This window comes from Rutilus rutilus, assembly GCF_951802725.1.
Source record: "Rutilus rutilus genome assembly, chromosome: 2".
NCBI lineage: Eukaryota > Metazoa > Chordata > Actinopteri > Cypriniformes > Leuciscidae > Rutilus > Rutilus rutilus.
In genome coordinates this window covers 39,079,968-39,101,876 of record NC_140210.1, presented here as the reverse complement: position 1 = coordinate 39,101,876, position 21,909 = coordinate 39,079,968, and the positions used below count along the sequence as shown (strand labels likewise).

The 21,909-nt window shown below is 39.3% G+C and overlaps 1 protein-coding gene across 1 annotated transcript in view; it reads right to left on the bottom strand.

Moving 5' to 3' along the window:
* The window catches only part of cfap58 (cilia and flagella associated protein 58), a 151,844-nt gene that overhangs the window by 123,152 nt on the left and 6,783 nt on the right, over window positions 1-21,909 (bottom strand). The window contains exons 7-9 of the mRNA XM_084402206.1: window positions 20,395-20,554; window positions 8,799-8,881; window positions 7,388-7,579 (exon numbers count right to left, since the gene is read on the bottom strand). Coding sequence (XP_084258332.1) covers window positions 7,388-7,579; window positions 8,799-8,881; window positions 20,395-20,554 — 435 coding nt within the window. The remainder of the gene's footprint in view (window positions 1-7,387; window positions 7,580-8,798; window positions 8,882-20,394; window positions 20,555-21,909) is intronic.

Below are 21,909 nucleotides of genomic sequence, written 5' to 3'. Positions count from 1 at the left end.
TTTTTTTTTTTTTTTTTTTTTTTTGATTTAGCCACACAAATGAGTCAAGGCTCGTAACTCTGTCCCTGTCCTTTTCTTCGGCACACATTCAGAAGAAAGACGTATCTCTGACGCTCTTTTAAATTCATAAATAACAACTACTAGTTGTTCAGTTCGATTCTGTATACACTGCGTAGAATTTTGTAATTCAGTTGTAGAATGCAGTTGTCACTCCTGTAAATTACTGAACTGTGTGTGTACAGAACAGGATTAAACTCTAAAAGGTGAACTGACAACCAAATTTAGCTGCGGTGTGTATGTGGCCTTTATGAAGCACCCTTTAAGATTCTATATAAAAACTTTTCTATATAAAGTTTACAGAATTTCATTTTTGGATGATTGTCCATTTATGAAATGAAGCTTAATGGCCATATAAAACGGGTTGAAGATCAGTCTTAATTAAACCAGTTCTTTAATTATCTTATTCATTGCACTCTTGACTCAACTTGATAGTTGCCTGCCTATTATAAACAAGTTTGCCCATAAGTGCCTAAACGTCACTGCCTTGAATTGTGTAAAGAGCGGCACACATGCATATGCACTGTTGCGATAGCAACAGTATTATAAAGTCATTAGTAAGACGACTCACACAAGCACACTGATTGAAGTACTACAGAATGAAGAAATGCCTTCAGGGATTACAAGAGAAAAACAACAGACTCTCAACTCTCACCAACTCTTAGAAAGAAAAAGAAATAAGGAGAGATTTAGACATTTTTTCACTCTTAGGCCTGAAACACACTGTATGAATGTACACATTTTAAGCTGTGCAAGTTAGATTTCATGTTTTGAAATGGGTTCAAATTCAATTCGCATTTCAGTGCATTGATGTGTTGCATTTGTGGTACTGCCACAAGGGACACAAGCTGTTTTCTTCTACTGATGTTCTATTTCCATAGTTTTAGAGACTCTTGCTGAGTTAGTTAAAGCTAGTTGTAAAGCTAGCTACCTGTATGGCACAGACATTTGAAGCTTACTCCATTCCTCCATTGAGGTGTGTTACTGCCACATTAACACAAGAATTGCATGTACGTGTTTACATCTGTCAACTGTCTTCTGACTGTCATCAGACAAACGGAGTTCCGATTCGGTGATATACCACTCAGAGAGGAAAGTACACGGATACGTTTTCTGGTATTTCTAGGCGTTGTATTTCATGTCACATTTTTGGCAACCTCAATTTCTCATAGCTAATGGAGTCTCATGAACATGCACATCGTGCAGAGAAGACCAACGGCCAATGGCAGAATTTCGTTAAATAACAACAGTTTCGTTTTGTTTTTCACTCAACCCTATTGTATACCCCCAGAACACTTGGAATATACTGTATTGGCAGGTGGACACATGTATCTCATGTGTCGCATGAGATCATTCTGTGATTTTTTTTTTTTAAACCTTGATGCTGGTCGCTATTCACCGCCACTATATGGACAGGGCGAGCGGGACATTTAAAAAAGATTATCGGTAACACTTTATAATAACTGCACGCTATTAATCATTAGTTAAGCATTAGTAAACAGTTAATTCATCATTTATAAAGCATTAGACATTAATAAGCAGTTTATAAATACAGTTATAAATGCTTTGTTCTTGATTTACAGTCATGGCCAAAAGTGTTGGCACCCCTGAAGTATGTCTCACAGAAAAGTATTGAAATTACACGTTTTGATATACACGTTTATTTTGTGTGTATTGGAATAACATACAAAAAACAGAGAAAAAAAGCTAATTTCACACAAAACTCCAAAAATGGGCTGGACAAAATTATTGGCACCCTTAACTTAATATTTGGTTGCACACCCTTTGGAAAAAATAACTGAAATCAATGGCTTCCTATAACCATCAATACGTTTCTTACACCTCTCACCCCGGAATTTTGGACCACTCTTCTTTTGCAAACTGCTCCAGGTCTCTCATATTGGAGGGGCGCCTTTTCCCAACAGCAATTTTAAGATCTCTCCACAGGTGTTCAATGGGATTTAGATCTTGGCTCATTGCTGGCCACTTCAGAACTCTCCAGCGCTTTGTTGCCATCCATTTCTGGGTGCTTTTTGAAGTATGTTTGGGGTCATTGTCCTGCCGGAAGACCCATGATCTCGGACGCAAACCCAGCTTTCTGACACTGGGCCCAACATTGCGACCCAAAATCCTATGGTAATCCTCAGATTTCATGATTCCTTGCACACAGTCAAGGCACCCAGTGCCAGAGGCAGCAAAACAACCCCAAAATATCATTGAACCTCCACCATATTTGACTGTAGGTACTGTGTTCTTTTCTTTGTAGGCTTCATTCCGTTTTCGGTAAACAGTAGAATGATGTACTTTACCAAAAAGCTCTATCTTGGTCTCATCTGTCCACAAGACATTCTCCCAGAAGGATTTAGGCTTACTCATGTACATTTTGGCAAACTGTAGTCTTGCTTTTTTATGTCTCTGTGTCAGCAGTGGGGTCCTCCTGGGTCTCCTGCCATAGCGTTTCATTTCATTCAAATGTCGACGTATAGTTCGCGCTGACACTGATGCAGCACCCTGAGCCTGCAGGACAGCTTGAATTTCTTTGGAACTTGTTTGGGGCTGCTTATCCACCATCCGGACTATCCTGCGTTGCAACCTTTCATCAATTTTTCATCTTCCGTCCACGTCCAGGGAGATTAGCTATACAGTGCCATGGGTTGCAAACTTCTTGATCATGTTGCGCACTGTGGACAAAGGAACATCTAGATCTCTGGAGATGGACTTGTAACCTTGAGATTGTTGATATTTTTCCACAATTTTGGTTCTCAAGTCCTCAGACAGTTCTCTTCTCCTCTTTCTTTCCTCCATGCTTAGTGTGGCACACACGGAAACACAATGCAAAGACTGAGTCAACTTCTCCCCTTTTTATCTGCTTTCAGGTGTGATTTTTATATTGCCCACACCAAGCGTGCCGCACAAGCCCTCAAAAGTGAAGCCAAAACGTCTCGATCGCCCCCCGGTGACTGGTCCTAGTATAGGTTATAAGTCCCGCCTCCCCGTGTTATTCAACGGGACGTGAGACCAACTAAACAATTAAATTACACTTCAAATATCTTTTTTCCAAAGGTGGTTTATTTCATTTGCTGTCATTTTTATCACGCTGATGTAAGTTCAAGTGTCCGTTTCAAAAATAAGTTGGCTTTTAGTTAGTTACGTGATGCGGTGGTGTAACGTCATGATTGACAGCTGTGATTGACAGGTTCTCTGAGCGAAGTAGTCACTGAAGCACCAACGGACATTTTTTCGGGATTTTCGGAAGACTGAGGAGATTGTATTTACTATATTTTAACAAGCCTCTTGTCGTACTGCAATCAATTTGTAAAAAAGTGTGCAGAATCCACTCTCCCTGAGTGCATTCTGCGAGAGTGAGGGCGGAGCGTTGATTTCGCGGCTTTACTTCCTGCTCACGACTGCGCAGGTCTGGTCCCGAGATCGCTACTGCGCAGACTCAAGTTTCAATATGTCAGCGCCATATCGGGACTCTGGCGGCTTCAGTTCTCATCAATGGAAGAGAGCGAAGGGGCGTCGTCCATCTTTTTTTTACAGTCTATGGCCCACACCTGTTACTTGCCCCAGGTGAGCTTAAAGGAGCATCACATGCTTGAAACAAACTTATTTATCCACAATTTTGAAAGGGTGCCAATAATTTTGTCTGGCCCATTTTTGAAGTTTTGTGTGAATTTTTTTTTTTGTGTGTTGTTCCAATACACACAAAGGAAATAAACATGTGTATAGCAAAACATGTGTAATTTCAATACTTTTCTGTGAGAAATACATATCTATAATGTGTTTAATAATTGTATATTCATACTTTATTAATGATCAATTTATCATTTCTAAATGAAGTATTGCATTATTTACAAACCGGTTATTTAGGAGTTGTCAGTGGTTCATAAGATCACTTAGAAAGTGTAAGTAAATGATTAATAAACTGTTTAAATATTATTATTCAGACATATAGTAATAGTTACTTAGTGTGATAATAAATGCTTTATTAACATGTATTTCTACTGTAATTCATGGTTAATTCAGGTAGTTATAAAGCATTTAGTAGTGGTCCGTAAACTATTTGTGAGCTCATCTAAAGTGAGGACTATTTATGCCTTGAAAAGCATTTACAAAGGAGATTTAAAGGCTGTTAAATATTTTTATGTTCTGTATCACTGTGTTGTGTTTGTTTCCTTTTGCTGTTTAGAAGATCAGTGAGCCTTTAAATCTTCTTTGTAAATGCTTTTCAAGGCATAAATAGTCCTCACTTTAGATGAGCTCACAAATAGTTTACGGACCACTACTAAATGCTTTATAACTACCTGAATCTACTACATTTACTTACACTTTCTAAGTGATCTTATTAATCAATGACAACACCTAGTTTGTAAATAATGGTAAATAATGTAACTGGTTTGTAAATAATGGTATACTTCATTTAGAAATGATAAATTGATCATTAATAAAGTATGAAAATACAATTATTGAACACATTATAGATGTGCTTATAAATCAAGACTAAAGCATTTATAGCCGTATGTATAAACTGCTTATTAAAGTCTATTAATGCTTTATAAATGATGAATTAACTGTTTAGTAATGCTTAACTAATGATTAATAGCATGCAGTTATTATAAAGTGTTACCAAATTATCTTTGTGTGGTCCATCCTAAGGCATATGGCATTAGAACAACACCAGGGTGAGTAGATGATCACTTAAAGTCTTCCTGTAGTCAATCATTTTATACAAATTAGCCACGCCACTTATTCACACCAGCTCAGAAATCCTCTTGTTGATGATCACACAATGACCTGATTGGTTACAAGCAGGGTTTGAAATGAACACCCGCCAACCCGCCAAATGCAGGTAAAAATCAACTGTGGCGGGTAACGCTGTCAAATCACTAGCCAATTTGGCGTGTTACTTTTTATGTTTACTCACTTTGCTGGGAAAGTTTGTGAAAGCTAAATCTGCACAGATTTAGCGCAAATACTCAGCTCGTGAGTCATCATGATATATTAAATACAGATACTGCGCAGAATATGCACATATCTGGCTTACTTGAACACACATGTCGCTAAGCAACAAATAATGGCGCTCTTATTAATTTGCATTGAAGCAATAGCGAAGATTAAAAAGCATTTGGTTAACAGAATAACATTGTTATTTTCCAACATCCTAAATGTTCTTTGTACTGTATTGATCTGTCCACCTAAAACACATCTTTGGTGAAAAGGATGAGGATGAAAGAGGAACAGAGGAGATGGATGCTGGATGACAGGATTTTGTTTGAAAAATAAAAGAATGTATGAAATCCAAATATATATATATATATATATATATATATATATATATATATATATGGATTTAATACATTCATTTATATATATATATATACATATATTTGGATTTCATACATTCATTTATATATATATATATACACAGCCTGTGATGTAGTCTGGTTAATTTTTTATTTATTTTTTGGCTAGTAGAAGTTCTGATTGGCCGGTAACTTAAAAATTAAGTAGCCAAATTGACCGTTCGCAAAACCCCGCCCTCGAACGGTCCTCGTCCAATCCTAGCTCAGCAACTGTAACTAAGGAGAAGGACCTCCGTCAAACATTGCGATTTCAGCAAGATGGTGAAACGATGCGCCTATGGCACCTGCAAGTCTGACACCAGGTACCCCAAAAGTTTAGAGGGAGGGGGCGGTTTTTTCGCCTTTCCAAAGCCCAAGACCCAAGCGGGAAGATGCCGACAATGTATTAAGCAGTGTGGGAGACCTCACTCACAGCTAAATGCCTCGAAGATTAATAAACATACATATGTCTGCTCTAATGTAAGCAAAGCTAGCGAGCTAACTTAGCATATCAATTATCAATAAGTAGTTTAAGTAGCTAATAGGGGTGTAACGATACACATATTCGTATTGAACGGTTCGTTGGACCATTTTTCCTGCTGACCAAAATGTCGTTATTTCAAATGTAGGCGCGTTGCGCGTGGCAAGCGCGCTCATAATGTAGACGCCGGCGCGACCACAACATTGCCCAACATCAAATGGCAAACGTAATGCAAGTAGAACGAAACTGCTCTTTGTTGAAGGACCGTTTATCAGTTTGAACCAAAGCAGCGCGAACCGATCTTGATCAAGCGACACTGTTACTACACAGCGCTAAGAGATCCAGTAAAGAAAGCATTTGAATTCACCACAGAAGTAATAACATCGCTGCGAGATCTAGTGAGAAACATTCACATTTCTCCGTTATTAACGGATCAAACAGCGCTGACGTGGAAACCAGGAAGAAACATTGTGGCATGAATGAACTATCCAGTGTCCACAGATCAGCAACATTCACCATGGATTTACTCCAAAACCAATCACTTAACGTTATACTGATAGGTATGGAGCTCAACCCAGCCATGGCTATGTGTCTGGTTCTCAATTGTTTGACGGGCGTAGTAACAATAACTATGGGGCGTGGCTTTTGTGAACGGTCAATTGGCTGGTGAGAGAAAAAGTTAATTGCGAACCCTGGTTACAAGGTAGTTTGTGACGTCAGAAACACCAACGATTTCAAACCGAGTTTTTGAGACTGTCTTTGGTTCAGTGCAGTTTTAAGGAGAAAATACTCAGCAATGGTGTTGACTTATGAATTTGCACATGGTTTGTCTTAAAGCACATTAAAAACACCACATAAAAATATAAACAACATTAAAAGTTTGATTTTCACCACAGGGGGACTTTAATTTTCCTTATAGGGTGAACTGTCCCTTTAAAATGATTTCATTATGATCAAAATTACCTTCAAGTTGACATTCTCACTCTCTCAATGAGCAATGGCTAAAGCCAGATCACTGTACGATTTTGACCACAATTTGGCCTTCTTAGACCAAATTTTACCTCAGATGAAATTGAGGCACAGTCCTGCAGAGTGACTCTCCTACAACAACCGTTAAATCAAAAACCAGTAGGAGCGCAGAACCTGATGACACAATCAGTGCAACAACAAAAACCACCACTTGCTCCACACAGATCATCTTGTTGTTGTTTTTCAAGACAAGCCATGATCAAAATGAATGCTACAGATTGTTTTTGTTTGCAGGCCACCATTTTAATCCCGCATGTAAATGCAGCTCACCATCAGCGAACATGTCACGGATTGATGATGCAAAACTCTGGATAAGTCTTCATGCATGCGTCCATTCCTGACATTAATGGCCACTGAGATCCCACTGTGTGACATGGCTTACTGTGACAAGCAACAATCGTAAAGGCCTATTATAAATCTTACAGTGTGCACCCGGCTTAACTTTAGTGTGTGTGTGTGTTCAGACATGCTTTACCTTCTTTTTGAGCTCACTGGCCTCATTTATGTAGCGATCCCTCTCTTTCTCCAGCTGGAAGATGATCTTTCGTTGTTTCTGGGCTTCGTCCCTGTAGTTTAAAATCTCATGTTCCAGAGTCTTCTTTGACTGTTCGTGTAGCTTAACAATGTTCTGGTGTTTGTCTGTTTCATTTGACGCCTTGATCATATTCTGGGAATATATGCACATACATATGCAAGAGGTTACACAAAAGATCACTTTGTAAATATACTTAGCAAGAGTGACTCAAGATTTTCACAAAATAGGAGTAAAAAAACGAGCTTGAGAATAGGAGGATTTTACTCTGTGATGTATTGCTGTTCAATAGATCAAAGAAGCGATTCTCTAAGGTAAGCTGATATCAAAAGCTATGTTTGTTTGCCACAGTGTGTGCATTTGTGAGACAGAGTGTCTCCTGTGCAATTAAATATGAATATCCTGTTATCTTCATACGCACAATAGCAATGCAATATTCAGCACATCAGCAAAAACATCATGCACCTTCTCTTGTTTTCTGAAATCCATCTGTGCATCATAACAGCGTGGGGAAGCTATGAGAACTATGAAACTGCAGAACTGCAGCAGAAAATTAGCCATGAGGAGGAAAAACTAAACCTCAAAGACTCGCATAAAAGCTAACTCTGGCATTAAGAGTTGTCTCAGGTGATCCGAAGCACGTCCAAAACGCAGACCCGGCTTCATGCGATGATCTCAATCCCCCCTCCCCCTTCCATTTTACACAGTAACAATGTTTTTGGGGTCTACTAGAATAGGTTTTCATGCTTCAATGTTCAAAAAGCACATTTTATAATTGTTGCAACACCTCTCTTTCCAGTCTGTCAGTAACACTGTTTAGTTTCGATCTCTCTGATTGGTCAGCTGAATCGGTGTGTTGTGATTGGTCAATCACTTCAAGCGTGTTTCAGAAATGTCACGTACCTTACCATAACCGTGAGTTTCAACACACTACTAAAACAACTCAACCAGGCCTCACCAACTTTTTTTGCGTATGCCTTGGGAAGGGAATTATTTATATGAGGAATATTGCGACGTGTTCGTTTCAAGGAAGAAAACTACGTTTCAGGGATTTTCAGAAACAGTGCGCACTGACATAGAGAATAACTCCCTTTGCAGTGACTTTGTGCTTTGTAACTTTGCAGACCTTTTTCATGATCAAACAGCCACATTACACACTAAAGAAAGTTGAAAATGTAAAAAAGCATAATAGGTCCTCTTTAAAATTAAATATTAAAAAATCAACTGACAGGCCTAGAAGAACAATGTTTTGTCTTTTAACATGTTCCTTATGGGTGGTTTCATACAGTACATTTTAATATAGTTGTGAGGTCATTTTGCTAGAAGTAAATTAGAAACACGTGTCCACACACACCTTAATAAGGATGCCCCTCTCCCGCACCAGTTCATCTATAGCCTTCTTGTCCACATCCCTCTGATTCTTTGAGGCCTCCATTTCTAAGAAAAAGAGAAAAAAGGCACTTATTGTTATTTAATATTTTATATTCTTTCAAAGCCAGTGGGATATAGCGCTAATTGTTACTTTTCTTTTTGAAAGGCTTTTCGCTAATAGGGTTGTTTTCAGAAGCACTTTCCACAGCCTGTGAAGGACCAACGTAAAATAATTACACAATTCAAAAAGCCCATTATACAGCTGCAGGCGGAAGGAGGTAGAAAAGAGAACTGGGACATGCAAAGACAGAAAGAAAGAGTGAGAATCAGCGAAACAGGAGAATGGAACTGTGCCGTGTCTCGGCCGTCAGCGAAGAGGCTCGCATGAGTGGACAATGTAGGACTGCACTGTCATGTGAAATGGCTATTCCATGTTCTATCCTCTGATGACCCTGCCTCCCTCGCTCTTCGGACGGCCAGCTCACTGACCCCGCTGTCACAGCCCATCTCATCAATCATCCAGCCAACCCTGATTAAGATGACAACATCCATCACCGTGGAATCCCCGATTAAGATGACAACAGGGCTCTGCCTCCATCCATCACGCGCCAAACACCCTCCATCCCAACCGTCCAATCAGAGCTTGGAGACTTTCACTAATATGAGGTATCTTTATAAATTACTGGCTTGATGACAAGTCTGATCATTTGTCAAACTGCCCAGATGGGATCAAGGACACTAAGATAAATTAAGTGCACATTTTGTTTTTGTCGCTCCATGAAAATTCCACGCATACTTATGCTCCTCCATTTGGAGATGTTCTGTAATTTCAAAGAATACAGCATGTTAGATATATTCCAAAATGTTCTGGGCCCGGTTCCCCGATAACGCTCACTCTTAGCGCACTAAGAAGACTCGAAACATATATCTTACCAAAGTTGTTTATGTTCCTAAGTGTGTTCCCCGAACCATACCTTAGGAAGCTGCTTAAGATATACCTTCTGACGTGCGACGTTACCCGGTGCTTGGCCAGGGATTTTTACGCGGGTTGGGTGAGAAAAAACACTGATATTATGGATTCGGACAGCACTAAAATCACAGACTCACCCCTATAAATGTTTAAAATACCATACAAGCCCATGAGAAACAATATTAGCGTCCGAATAGGACTTAACTGACAGTGGCCTATGCTTTCACTGGCCTTTAAAAGCGCTTTTTAATTAAATTAATAATATTGTATAATAATATAATTAAAAATCTAACAACAATCAGTGTAATGACAATTTTATTCTTTGCATGAAAACACTTGAATTAGCCTAATTGAATACTGTCTGGGTGTTTTAAAACTTCAGAATTATATTCGTATAGACCTGCAACCGTGATAAGGTAAAGCTAAGAGTGGTCCAGACCAACCTTACGAAAGTGTGGCTTACAGAAGATATACTTAGCGTACGAACGTGTCGGGAATCGTGCCATAACGTTAAGAGAGAAGTTAAGGAATAGGTTAAGAACTACTTAGCGATAAGAACGTTTTGGGGAACCGGGCCCTGATATGATCACAGGGAAAAAAATTGCTAAATGAAAACATTTAAGAGTAACTAATCATTCTATAGCTAATGTAAAAGAGTAATTCTACTGTATTTCGGTACAAATTTGTCTCATTTGTTAAAATAAGAGGATGACAGCATCGATGGGTTGCATGAAATGTCCTCACCCTTAAAAAAAGAACACAACTATGTAAATGAAAAATAAAAAGACTATGTTAAATATGGGTTCAGTTTTAAAGATTTGTATTTGTGTTTGTAGTGAACAAAACATGTGAACAAATCAGCTGCCAAAAGCATGAAACCAACAAAATTCAAGAGACATTGAAAAATGTTGTATTTAAATGTTCCTATTCAGACTATGCTATGTTAATACTATTGTTTATTTAAATAATTTAAGTGTTAGTATTTTTTTATTATTTATATTATATAAATTATATTTATAAAAATATCATTGCTTTTATACATTTTATTGTTAATAATTTATTGTTGGTTCTATGTAGTTCATGATATTGTTATTAAATATTATTAAATTATTTCATTTACATACATTTTTGTTAACTTTTGAACACTCTTAGAAGAAAAGATGGATTTTTTAATGGGATCATCATTCTATGAATTTAGTTTTAATTATTTAATTTAGTTTGAATTGCTTTTTAAGCTTTTTAAACTTTAAGAATTAAACAGCTACTTATCACCAGAAAAAACTAAACCTGTGAAACATGAAAGTTTTAGGTAATCATTTAAGACATTCCTCCTTTCAGAATCTTTTTGGAATAAAGCGTTCTTTAAAATTGAACCAAGAACCCTAAGGTTCCATATAGTACCCCACTGAACCTTTTTTTCTAAGAGTGATGTTCAAAAATTCTGGTACTGTGCTGAATCACCACTTGATGTCCAATATAAAATCTGAGTTCTGAATCGAAACCAGCTGTGTAGATTCACTGTGTACAGTGGTTTTACATAAACACATTGTTTCTGGCCAGAGAACATTATAAAACAGCAAATAACTTATTGAATGTTCACATTCACTCATGTTATAGGCATTCACATTTCCATCTTACTATATTCAACAATTCTTTTTTTTAAAGTACAACGAATGGCACATGGAAGTAGCCTGACTACGTCAGACTTCTTACTTCCGCTCAGTTTCATTTCGCTTCTGTACTCAGTCTGAGACAGCGTAATAGCTTTCCGTTTTCCTCCGGCCTGAAAACAGCCGGCCAATCAACGAACAGAGGGCGGGCTGAGAGCAGTGACGTAGACACTGATTGTACCGTGGATGCGTAGATTTACTTCACATAATCTGCAAAAGTCGTTCACAGCCATGTTCACTCCGGTATTTCGCTCGATGGTTTTGTTTTCGCATCATACTACATGTGTTTACAGTGGAAGTTAGATGCGGCTGAGCATGCGCATAACACACGCCATAACCAAACGTTATGTGATTGGCTTACGGGAACCAATGATTTTAAACTTCAGACAAGCGCCTCCCCGCGAGAAAGAAAACGCTTTTCAATTATGCCATGCCAGACTCTGTCTACGAAGCAAAGCGAAGTAGCAGAGTTTGGTATTACCAGGCTAACATGGAAGGTATTTTGTGTTGCAATTGTTCAACTCACAACCTACTCAAAGATCTCTGGATTACAGGTCAGATGGTCAACAACTGATGAGACTGATGGAAGTGTCCATCTACATTGGTTCTAGGGTCTCTCTGAGCAGTGCAGCATGTGGTATGAAGGTAAGATACTCGTCATTTAGCCAATGCTTTGATCCAAAGTGACAAACTTTACAGTAACAGTCCTTCTAGAGCAATAAACAAAGTACTGTATTCAGTGGTGACGGGCTCAATCTGCAGCCTTCTGGTTACCAGCCCAGATCTTTACCACTATATCTACCTCATCAGACACTTGGAGCTGAAACCAGTAGGATCCACAGCCTTTATTTAATAGAGTCTCCTGATAAATCTATCTTCACATGCTCAGCTGGGATGGACAGACCATGAGGGTAATGGATGCTGGTGTTGGTGAGAGGTCATATAGTGTCTGGAAGAAGAAGGATGTGAGCAGGTGTGGAGGGTGGGGGGGGGGGGGGGGGAGCAAGAGATGAAAGACCAAAGGACTCGAGTCCAATCTGTTAAAGAACATAAGCACATGGATCTCTTTCACAGTAGTTCTCAAATGGATTCGCTTCTCATCCCAAATTTTACACTGGACATCAAGTGGTAACCAACAAACCCAACAAAAATGTCCATAAATCACTGAAATTGAAATGGATTGAAATGTGGAAACACTGAAATGGATTAATATTACAATGAACCTGGATCATATACAACCATTTTTAAAATAAAATAATAATAATAAAAACCGACGTGTGCTAAAAATGTAACTGTCAAGAACGAAGATGAACGAAGTGTCTTTAATAGAAAGAATATAATTTTCAGGAACACAGAATTAGCTTACTCACACAGAGTCATAGTGTAGACTAGGCCGGACAACACAAACTGAAAACAAAACAAACAAAGTCCACATGGAACAAATGTGGACACTACATGTGTGTGACAGTACGCCGCCTCTCGAAAGGCGCAACCTCATGCCGGAAGATGGAAAATTGAGGAGGCTCTGGAGAGGGAAAGACATTTGGGAGGAGGTCAAACAAAAAAAGACCAGGGTGGTGCTGATTGTGGTGAAGTCCAAGGGCTAGCCTTGAGCAGAGGAAGATAGTCGCTGATCCAGGCCACAGGGAGGAGCCATGGAGATGTTGTCATTGACAACACCATGTGGACGACCGGAGGCGACAATGACGTTGTCATTGGAGCCCACCACGCAGCCAGGGAGCCGATGCAGTGATGGTACTCCGATGACCTAGGTGGCCACAATGTAGGCGCAGTGACAACCCCCCGAGATGATGGCAGGCATCAGGAGGGTTGAGGTCGAGCTGGAGCGACCGAGAGCGGAGGCGGAGGCGGAGGAGCTGGCCGAAGTTAAAGGGGTGGAGGGCTGGAGAGCAACGAACGGCCCGGCCCGCAAGTCCACTGCGTAGGCGTAGAGATGCAAGAACCAGATAGAGCCAACGTACCGAGGGAGTCCGGCAAGGCATCAAGGGAGGAAGGAGAGCAGGAGCCAGGGTGAGGGGTCGAGGAGGAGTGGAGTGCTCAAAGGCAGGAGGCGGAGCCATGGGCTTCCCACATCCAGGAAGAGATGGCTCCCAACAGGCCCAAGGTGTTGACTCGCCACTGAGAGGAGGCACTGAGGGACTGATGGGAGGTTGCGATGACTGGGTGGCAGGAGTAGCTGGGGACTGGAGTGGAGCTTGGAGGGCGGTACAAAATCCAACAAAAAATAAAGCAGTCTCAATAGCATTCTGGAGAGGTGGTGGGAGAGGGAGGCTGGGTGGGACCAGAGAGTTCAGGACATAACAGACTGATCGGCAGAAAAAGGGGGCAGAAAATAAACCTCTCCAAAATCAAAGCAGTTGTCCAGTAGCAAACATTCACTCTCAGTAGCGGGAGGGTGAACTATCCTTCTGCTCAAGGCACAGTAAAGATCCATGGTGATCGAAAAAAAAACACACCGCTAATCTATTCTAGGTCTGGCCTTCTGTCGCTACTTGTAGTAGAAACACGCACAATACAAGGACGAAGATGAATTATCAAGTGTCTTTAATAGAAACAATATAATTTTCAGGATCACAGAATTAGCTTACTCACACAGAGTCATAGTGTAGACAAGGACGGACAACACAAACTGAAAAGGCATGAACTTAAATAGAGGCAGTGATCAAATCAACAACCATGACAACAGATTAAGGCGGGAAACCGGTACAAAACATAAGCAAAGTCCACATGGTTAGTGTGCGTGTGACAGTGACAAATTTTAGGCTAAATATCGTAGCGGTATTAGCCATGTTATTAAGGGATACATTTGCCCTTTGATGTACCCAACAAAAGATATGGCCTTTTCTCGCTGTTAGTTATTAGTTAATAGACCTATCTATTTTGCTGCCCTATGCACAATTATATGGTAAGTTGCATTTTATTATCTGCATCATTTCATCCCTCCTGTACACAATGCTTTTAGAACAGAACTTCTGCCCTTTTTTTTTGTCGCAACCCATTGATTTACAACCTGATCCCCAATGATCCTGTAAACATTGGTTTTGAAACTTGATAGTTAATGTCATTTTGTTCCATTAATTTCCCTTTTTTTATTGTTTCGTTATATTACCCCTTACAAATACAAATAAACAGACCGTTAAACGCCTCCAGATAAGCAGTCTGAGCTCTGAACATGAATCAGACAGAGACTAAGGTCACTTTATTAGACCAATGCCACCCATGTTTCCTTTCCTTTTCTACTCTGGAACTGTGGCGCACACACACTCGAGACCTCTGGGGGTGTGCAAGGAAAAATGTGTAACGGAGGAAAATGTAGCTATAAATGTACAGGTTTAACATGAGCTCATATGTCACACATGACAATGTTTCATTGAAAAATAGAAGTTTACATTATTTCATTTAGCTGACGCTTTTATCCAAAGCGACTTACAATTGCTATATATGTCAGAGGTCGCACGCCTCTGGAGCAACTAGGGGTTAAGTGTCTTGCTCAGGGACACATTGGTGTCTCACAGTGGATTCGAACCCGGGTCTCTCACACCAAAGGCATGCGTCTTATCCATTGCGCCACACCACCCCCTAAACATAATGCAAGCCTTTTTTAATGCCATGTATTAAATTGACCAACAACCCAACAGAAATCATTAAAATCATGGCTTGGCTTCGCGAACAAAGATTTAGGAAGGACATCCACCTGTCCTATGCGGGACAGGCAGGTCCTGCCACAACGGCTGGAGGTAAAGGTCTGGTCCAGGATAGGTGCTGAGGGGACACGGTTTGGGAGGGAATCACTTTGTGGTTGCTCACATCTCTGGAGTGAGATAAATAATGTGGAGTGGATTTCTTTTCGAGTGAGGGCATGAGATTTTAGCAAAACATTTGAACTAAATACCTGTGTCTATTTTCAGGATTAGCATGAGAGTTAATTAGTAGCCTGAACTGTCACAAACGCAAAGGCTTTGAAGTAGAAACTCACACAATGAAGATGAATTAGCTTGAAATGACTTTACTAAAAGACTCAATGATGACTCAAGACTCAAGATATCAATGATAACTGCGACACTAATGATGCTGGTCATCTTTATTTTTCCAACTTAGTTCTGTAAAATAGTTTTATTTTGTGTAAACTTATTTGTTCAAGTAAAGGTTGTCACCCTAATTGGGATCGTTATTGCTTTATGTGCCCTCTTCTGATGTGCCTAAAAAAATGTAATAAAATAAAAAGATCTGATAGTTACATTATTCAAAAATAAATTGCCCATTAAAACAGCTTTGATGTAGGTAGCCATAAACATTTTTTGTTTTTGTTTTTAAAGCTTTGACTGTAGTACTATAAATAATGAGAAGCCTGTGCTTCGTAAACAACATGTTAGGTCGCCATCAGCTCAATGGGGAACCAACAAGAATTGGGGACTGATTCAAATCAGAAAAGAAAGAGACAGATACATATGAATGTGAAGAGTCAATGGTCTGTAAAAAAGACAAACCGAGACAAAGAGAAAAACAAACTGACAGAAGTATAATTTTCTTTCCAAAAACCTGCAATATTCAAATAGTAGGGAAGAACCAAAGACTGACAGGACAGTATGTACAACTGGAAATGAAAATCAGAGAAGTGTAGAGGAAAGTAAGGAGGTCAAATGAAAAAAAAAAAAAAAAAAATTAAATTAGATGTATTCATTGTTTGACTGTAATTACTCTGAGCTCTATCTTCCTTCAAAACGAATTACCTGTGTTTAGAAAGAGAAAGAGAACAAAGCAAGGAAGATGAGAGTTTTTGAAAGAAGAGAAGTCCTCCCTTAAGTCGTCTTGATAATGTTAGTCAAGGTTTCTTTCCCTGAAAACATCATAATTTAGTTTTACATGTCCATTTCTCAACCTCTCTTTGTCCAGGCCAAAATATACTAGGACACAAAAAAAAAGATTTTCACAGTAATTGCTAGTACATTTCACAAATAATTACAAAGAAATGGCAAGTAACACAGAGTTAAACATGAATAGAAGTAGAAAGTACCGAAATAGTATTTTCCTTGTAGAACATACTTATTAGCAACTTCAAAAACAATCATCTTTTACAGTGTAAAGACCTGTTAACATCAAGAACGATAACTATAACAATAACTAAATTAGTGCTCACACCAGCGAACCTTATCGTTCTGTTTATTCTAAGTGTGCAATGCAGTTTTGTCGTGTAGCGTTTAAATGCTCGAGCTCTTTAAATCAGGCTGGATTCTGAATGGCTGTCAACGTTTTTAGCGTTAATCAGCAGGGGGAAATCAGTCTGAAAGTGACATCGTTTCTCTGTGCCATTGTCGTTATAGTTGCGGAGTGGACTCTGCTATTCCTTTGCATTTAAGGCCCTTTCACACCGGATGCGTAACGAAAAAGCGAATAGTTCGCGTCAAAACTATTCACATCAGCCGCGACGTGAATTTGCGACGTCACAGACGTTCAGAGCTTCAGCATTCCAAAACTTTCGCACCGACAGCTGAGAAAACATGGACACTTCATCATCATCATCCAGTGAAGACAAGCTTTTCATGTTATTTAAAAGACAGAAAAGAAGATTTTGGGTGCACCCAATCTTAAAGAACAGTGAGTCTGAAGGGGATTATGCTAATGTCCACTTTTAGTTTCCTTTTCCTCTCTCCTTTTTCTCACATAGGTGTCCCTGAGGTTTTTCCACAGTTTTTTTGCGTCTTCAACTAAACATGGTGCGTTTTGTTATGTCAATACACATTACATGTTACACACGAAGTAACAAGTCAAAGGGATAGTTCACCCAAAAATGAAAATGCTGTCCTCATTTACTCACCCTCAAGTTGTTCCAAACCTGTATGATTTCCTTTCTTCTGCTGAACACAAAAGAAGATATTTTAAAGAAGGTTGGTAATTAAACAGTTGCTGGTCCCCATTGACTTCCATAGTATTTTTTTTTCCTACTATGGAAGTCAATGGGGTCCATCAGTCGTTTGGTTACTGACTTTCTTCAAAATATCTTCTTTTGTGTTCAGCAGAAGAAAGAGTTAAAGAGCCCTAAACAGTTTCACTACATTTTGTTACATGTTCAAAGTAAACATGGTCTCTATCTCTATCTTTGACGATGATAGTGTTAGCTTTCTATCCCAAATGTAGTTTAGCCTGCTAGCCTACACAGCACAGGACTATACAACGACTAAAACTATCACACAACATACTCACAGTCGTGATAACCGAGTTGGTTGGCAATGCTACGCCACACATTGTCTTTCACATCTTTGTCCTTGTAGTATGTGATTGGCTGAAGCCTTTTCTGTCGCCGCAAAAAAGTAAAAAAGAAAATCGACATCGAAGCAAAAAAAAGAAAAGTAGTTTTTTCGCCGCAGCACATTCGCGTTCGATGTGGAAGCACTCATTACACAAACAGCTGATCAAAAAATAAAACCATCGCGCAAATTATTCGTGCGTCAAAATCGCGTCCAGTGTGAAAGGACCTTTAGAATGATTTCTAGAACTATATCTTTATCGGTATAGTTATCGTCCTTGTGAACGGGCCTTAGGGAACGCATTTTGCCATTCCACTGAGCTACTTTTCACTGTTTTTCAAAATCCGCTAGATGGACCTCTTTAAAGGGTTAGTTCACCCAAAAACCAGGTTGAACCACTTGAGCCACATGGACTTTTTTAACGATGTCTTTACTACCTTTCTGGGCCTTGAAATTTGCAATGATTTTGCTGCCTATGGCTGGTTCAGAAACCTTGCGGATTTCATCAAAAATATCTTCATTTGTGTTCAACGAATATCAACGAATGTATTACGGGTTTGGAATGACATGAGGGTGAGTAATTAAAGGGATACTTCACCTCTGGAAAGATGAATGTGTATTTAAAATAGGTCATTTATGTAGAAGAAATGTGAAATTATTTTTGAATTTGGAGCTTTCTAGACTGAGAAAAGCCAGAAAATGTATTTTTGGCTTATGTGGATGAAATACAACAACTCCCAGAATGCACTTGCTTCGCTGCCCTAGGAGGCCACTCCCAAGCCACGCCTACCGGTAAGAGAGCGCAGTTGAAAACAACAAAGCTAGGCTACTAGCGAGTCTCCATGATGAGTTTGCCCTGGATTTCGAGATCGCCCAAAATGTCCGGGATTCGGCTTTTACGTTCTACAGTCGCCATTCATCATGTTTACTGTGGCGAGCAGGACGAGACTGAGGGCCGCGGGAGAACGGCGCGAGGCCGGTGGCGTCATTACTGAGACGCACCGGTCTCGCATCTCTCACGGAGGAGCGGGAATTTTCTTAGCAATGTTAAAACGCACATCAACCGATCACTTGTTTAGCGTTCATGTAAACACTACATTCAGATTCACCAATCGGAATGAATTCAGCTAGATTGAAACAAAAGGTGTGCATGTAAACAATGAATGGCGACCGCAGAAAGCAAAAGCCGAATCCCGGACATTTTGGACGATCTCGACGGCCGGACATGTCCGGGAAAAAGAGGATGGTAACCCCTACTACTCAGCTTTCTCCTACTACTCAGCTTTCTCCACAGAACAAGAGCCTGCTAGCTTAGCTTCCAAAAAAAGATGGCTGACACTATGTGTACATTCTGTGAGTGAGATCCCCCTCTCTATGGGCGGGTTGAAAACATGCGGGACAGCTCCTCCTACTGGCTGTAGTCTTTAGCCTCTGGTCAGAAAATCCTCCGATGACGCAATATGACGATTTTTGCGTCATCGGAGGATTTTTTCCAGATAAAAAATCAGGGGGATATGAGGGTGGAAAGCACGGTAATTCGAAAATACTACAGGTTTTCTACTAATACAAAGCTTAATGCTAAATCCTGAAGTATCCCTTTAATGACAAAACTTCATTTTTGGGTGACCTAATTCTTTAACCATTGCGCTCACGTCTCTTGTCATTTGAAGCGCCTCTAGACCTTGCGCTTTTTTTGTTCCACTGACCTGCGCATTTGTAACATTCTGTGTGAACCAGCCCTAATTGGTACAAAATAATCATAGCAACATGTGCATATCTGTTTCAGTCACTTGACTTTTGCATTCATACGCCATATTTATGACCATCAGCAGGGTATTTCTGTTCATGTGTTTGCATTCATCACCATGACTATGCCCCGCTGATGACCAAGCATAATGACTGAAACAGATGAATAGCATAATATTTTTTTTATAATATCTAGTTTGAAACTAGGCGGTTTTATTTCAAATTTCAATATGATTGAAATGCTGAATTGAAATTCGCAACTCGCAACGCTATTTTTAACGGTCCAGTGGAACGCTTGTATAATTTCTCATGGCTTTGCCTCAGTTTTGTGAACTTTTCCCTCACAGAATCGGTGAGGGTGCAAGAAAATTGAAGTGGATATCCTAGGGAGAAAGTTATTGGTTTGTCAGTGGCAGTGTTCTGCTTTTAATTCATGTAATATTTGCTTAGCTAACAACAGTCTTGGGTGCCAAGCGAATCATCTGCAGAATAAAAAGATTACAGATTTTGAATCCGGGCGGGTTTTTGATTCGCCATGCAAAGTGTTTAAAATCCAACACACAAATCGCTAACACTCAACTCAAATTTGAAATAAATTTGGTTAATACTCCAAGACACATAATTTAAAAAGCCAAAACACACAATGATACGCTTAGCATCAGTAAGTTTGAAAAAAGTAAATTTTTGCATACTTAGTAGTCAAGAGTTATGACCAGTATGATTTCAGAATTAATTCTTTCTTAGCTTAGTTGTCATGAATTCTGTGTGTGTGTGTGTGTGTGTGTGTGTGTGTGTGTGTGTGTGTGTGTGTGTGTGTGTGTGTGTGTGTGTGTGTGTGTGTGTGTGTGTGTGTGTGTGTGTGTGTGTGTGTGTGTGTGTGTGTGTGTGTGTGTGTGTGTGTGTGTGTGCGTGCGTGTGTGTTCTTGCCTCTCTCCAGTCCAGTGATCTGATTCCTGAGTGTTTCCCTTTGGTTCTCCATCTCCACTTTCTGCTCCTGCATCTGCTGGAGTCTCCTCTGCACCCCCTCTCTCATTTTTGTAAGCTTTGATATCTCCTGTTTCAGCTGGGTTACTTCCTCTTCTTTTATCTAAACCACACAAGACATCAACCATTAGTGTGTCTATGTGTGTATCCATGTGAAGCCCAAACTAACCATCACTAGTCAAAGAAACTTGTAACTTTAGGGGTACAACAGCTTGTGACTGGGATAATAGTACCCTTAAACTGACAATTTTGTACCTAATTTATTTATAAAAGTTCATAGAAGTTCCTTAAGGGTACACATTCCTACTCTAGGCGCTAAAATGGGTTGATAAGGTACAAAGTTGTCCTTTTATGGGTACTGCCCCAGTGATAAGCTGTTGTACCCCTAAAGGTACCCATATTTTTGTCAGTACTACTGTTTAAAAGTTTGGGGGAAGTAAGATTTTTTTTAAATGGTTTTAAAAGTAGTCTCATATATGTTCACCAAGGCGGCATTTATTTGATCAAAAATACAGTAATGTTGTAAAATATTATTACAATTTAAAATATCTGTTTTCTATTTGAGTAGATTGTAAAATGTAATTTAATCCTGTGATGTTAAAGCTGTATTTTCAGCATCATTACTCCAGTCTTCAGTGTCACATGATCCTTCAGAAATCATTCTAATATGCTGATTTGCTGCTTAAGAAGCATTTCTCATTATTATCAATGTTGAAAACAGTTGTGCTGCTTAATATTTTGGTGGAAACTGTGATACATTTGTGCTTTACTGAATAGAAAGTTCAAAAGAACAGCATTTTTTGTATCAGTGTAAACAGTCTTTACTGTCACGTTTGATCAAATGAATGCATCTTCTCTGAGTAAAAGTATTATTTATTTATTTTTAAATATATTAAACCTTAAGAAAACATAAACATTTTTGAATGGTAATGCAAATTAAATGTATAATTTAAAACGTATGCTTCTGTGGGCTTGGAGTGGGCATTGTGGGAACTAATTTGATTATATCATCACTGTGAATTTAATTACCTGATTAACTGACTAATATAAATGCCAATAAACAGATCAACAAAATGCTAATTACTGGAGAATAAGCAGGACACACATATTAGGAGCGAGAGTGATCACGGGTGCTGAATCTGTGCCCCCTTGTGGCGACCATGAGGCTTGCAATCATTACTCATTTACACTGACTCACAGGGCGAGCTGGGAGTGCCAACACTACCAAAAAAAAAAAAAGGTGCAAGTAAAATAGAATAGGGAAATCTGGTTTGTGGAATTGTTGCACAGGTTGACTTTGTCAAAATGTCAAAAAGCCTCACGTGTTCAGTAAGTCTGTGTAAAACTTAGTCTTTTTGTTCTTTATTATACTTAATTGGTCAACAATGAAACGCGACGAAAGACGTGCCCATATTAAAACAGAATTCCTAATACAGCTTCAGCATATCCTGCATTCAA